The sequence below is a fragment of the Rutidosis leptorrhynchoides genome, chromosome 3 (genome assembly GCF_046630445.1).
Source record: "Rutidosis leptorrhynchoides isolate AG116_Rl617_1_P2 chromosome 3, CSIRO_AGI_Rlap_v1, whole genome shotgun sequence".
Taxonomy (NCBI): Eukaryota; Viridiplantae; Streptophyta; class Magnoliopsida; order Asterales; family Asteraceae; genus Rutidosis; species Rutidosis leptorrhynchoides.
This window is the reverse complement of record NC_092335.1, coordinates 308133554-308136989: the sequence shown is the minus strand read 5'-3', so window position 1 is coordinate 308136989 and position 3436 is coordinate 308133554. Positions and strand designations below refer to the sequence as shown.

The 3436-nt window shown below is 30.4% G+C and overlaps 1 protein-coding gene across 1 annotated transcript; it reads right to left on the bottom strand.

Annotated features, from left to right (window-relative positions):
* Positions 1–1549: 1549 nt before the first annotated feature.
* Positions 1550–2518, bottom strand: LOC139901064 (uncharacterized). Its single transcript, XM_071883803.1, has one exon. It carries the CDS (start codon positions 2516–2518, stop codon positions 1550–1552), a length of 969 nt encoding a protein of 322 aa, XP_071739904.1.
* Between the last annotated feature and the right edge of the window lie 918 nt (positions 2519–3436).

The window sequence follows — 3436 nt, the reverse complement described above, 5'->3', positions numbered from 1 at the left end:
AAGTAAAATCATGAAAAAAAACAAAGGTTGTAAGTAAGTTTATATCTTGATTTAAGTTAAATAACTTACATGAATTGAATCAAAGTTTAAACAAAGTTTTACCTTGATTATGAAGCTAAAAGATGGTGAAAATGCTTGGAGATGATTAAGTATGATGTTAGAAGTATTTTGAGAGAGAATTTGGAGTGTAAGTATGAGAAAATGGAATGGAAAAATGGGATGAAATCATAAAAACAAATTTACTTGTTATATAGAAAAAAAATCCTTAAGTTTGTTTTTTTTAGCTCATAAGTCTTCCTAATTGATCCCACATGTTGTTGACTAACAATGGCTGCTAAGAGCAGATAATTGAGGTCTAATAATTGGTATTTATCAATAGTAAATACATCTAGAAGCTGCGTATAATACGGGTACATATACCCTAAGTATACGTGTAGAAATCTTGAGGAAATGGAACGAGAATTCAAATATAACTATCTTTTGTGAATATACTTATGTTGGTTTATGTATTTAAGCCCTTTAAAAGTGATTAAATACGTATTTATACTATACTTGTATAAGCATTATAGATTATAGGTATATATGTCAAAGAACGTTACGTATAGATACCGTTTTGAAAACTTAAGTTAGTAGTCTCAAAGTATACTTATAACTCATTGTTATTAGTACACAATGATATGTTAAACCATCCTTAGATTAAATATGTATAAATACATATATGTACATAATCGTATAATTATCGTATGTTATATAGTTCGTGATAAATTGGACGGTAAACGTTGTGTAAAACTCTTTTCAAAAACACAAGACTCAACAATTTAGATTGCTTATCATGTTGGTAATGTTTAATTTATGTAAATATTAATCTTATATGTATAAAACGATCGGAAAAATCCGGGTCGTTACACTGTTACTGTAAAGTGTTTTCTGGATGCAATCGCTAATCGAGTAATAAAGAAAACGGTTATTGTTATTCGATGATCCTGAGCTAAATTTAGGGTTATATTTATAGATGAACCCTAACCCTAGATGTTTCCTTAAACGACTCTAGATCCTCCCATATCAATCCCATAAATATAGGTATTATAGTTAGGAACGAGATTTCAGTTATTTTAGGATAAGATATGCTTCGTTGGCCGTCTTACTTATTTGCTAAGCAAGAGTTTACCGAATGCACGCAATAGACACAATGAGGGACATGTGATATGCACGATGCGCTAGGCATAGAGGTACGCGTATCATTATCGGGTAGCTTCATTTAGTTTACGGTAATCTATGCAAACTCACCAACCGGTAACGGTTCGAGTTAGAATTAATTCATTATTTTTGTTTGCGACAACAGTGGTTCCTCCCTTTTTAGGGATACACTGTACTGGGCTAACCCATTGGCTATCAAATATATGATAAATCATTCATGCGTCTAATAATTTTAAAACTTCCTTTTTTACTACTTCAGCCATATTAGGGTTTAGAAGTCTTTGTATTTGAATTACGGTTTTTGTGTTCTCTTCTAAAAGAATTTTATGAGTACAGAAAGTGGGGTCAATTCCTAGAATATCAGAGGTTTTTCAAGCGAAGCCTTTCTATGTTTTTTCAAGACTTCTAAGAGTTGTTCTTTTTTATCTTTGGATAATTCGGAGGAAATGATTACGGGAAGTTCAGAATTATCTTTTAGAAAAACATATTCTAGATGTGGTAACTCTTTTAATTCTAATTTTGGTGGTGCTTCGAGAGAGTGTTTTATTCTTAATTCATCAGTTATAGGTTCATGTTCTTCTTCTATTAATTCATTTATTTCGTCTTTCATTAACTCTTCAAATTCATCATCAAGGTTCTCTTCTTTTATTTCACATACAAACTCATCTATATCCATTAATAAGAATTCATCAAATTCTTCTTCAATACATGCTTCTACATATTTTATCGTTGGAAAAGTGAGATCTAGTTCAAGTTGATTATTTAAAGTGATTCTATCAACACCTATCCCCAAACTATATGTTTCAGTTTGCATTTGAAATTCAAAAGCAGCAGTTCTTAGAAATGGTTGATCTAATATTATTGGTATATTATCATTTTCTTTCATTTCTAGGACAATAAAATCAGCAGGAAAAGTGTATTTGTTAATTTTTACGGGTATATTTTCAGCTATTTCCATAGGATAATTAAAAGAACTGTCGGCCAAATAAATAGACATTCGAGTGGGAGTTAATTCCCCTGGACCTAATCTTTTATATAATGAATATGGCATTAAATTTATACTAGCGCTCGTATCTGCCAATGCCTGATATATTCTAGAGTTATTAAATGAGCATGGGATAGTGATACTTCCTGAGTCCCCTAATTTCTTGGGCATGTCATATTTTTGAAAGATATCTTTACACTCTTTTATTATGAACCTAGAAGATTTTTCGGCGTCTTTACCTTTATTAGATAATAAAGTTTTTAAGCATTTTCCATAATGTGGATTTTCTTTTAGTAAGTCTATTAAAGGTATGTTAACGTTTATCTCATTGAACATATTAGTAAAGCTTTCTAGACTTTTTAGTTGTTTCTCTTTCCTAAGTTGTTGAGGGTATGGAACAGGTTCTAAGGGTTTATCATCTTAGGTGGTGTAGCTTTTTGAACAAGAGTGTCATCATTACTTTCTTTATCACTAGTTTCCTTAAGCAGTGCAGGATTTTCCTCTTTGCTAGGCATAATTGGATCTTGAGTTATTTTACCACTCCTAGTAGTTATAGCTTGAATTTCTTGACTCCTCCTAGAATTTTCTAATGTATTAGATGGTAATGTTCTAGTTTCTCTAATAGCTAATTGTTTAGATAAGGTTCCTAAATCTTTTTCTAGGTTAAGTATTAAATTTTGATGATTATGATATAGCTCGGAGATTTTATATAAGATAACATTATTTAGTTCAGTTTGATTATAAATATATCCTTGTATCATATCCGTTAATCCTTTACTTATGGTTTCTTCTTGTGAGATGTGAGAGACATTTCCTAAAATGGATTTTTCTTTTAATTCTTTTAGCTCTTTTTTTAGGATTTCTATTTTATCTTGTAAAGTAGTTATGTCATTCTTAACTTCAATTCTGTTTTCTTGTTGATTATTATTTACTTGATACCAATCATGTGACTAACTGGCTAAATCGAAAATTAATTGCTGTAACTCTTCAGGAGTTTTAGAAAGAACTGCACCACCAACGGCGGTGTCGATTTATTTTCTTGTGGAAATTGTAATGTTTTTATAGAATTGCATTAATCTTTGAACATCATTTAGTCCGTGTTAAGGGCATGACTTTATTAATTTTTCATATCTAGTCCAAGTATCATATAAAGTTTCTTGAGGTTCTTGCTTAAATTGAGTTATCTCATTTTGTAATCTTATCATTTTAGAAGGTGGAAAGAATCGTTTTAAGAATTTTTCAACCATTTGATCC

Excerpts from the sequence above, each read along its gene's own strand:
- LOC139901064 (XM_071883803.1), bottom strand. The coding sequence starts at position 2,518 with ATGTTCAATGAGATAAACGTTAACATACCTTTAATAGACTTACTAAAA.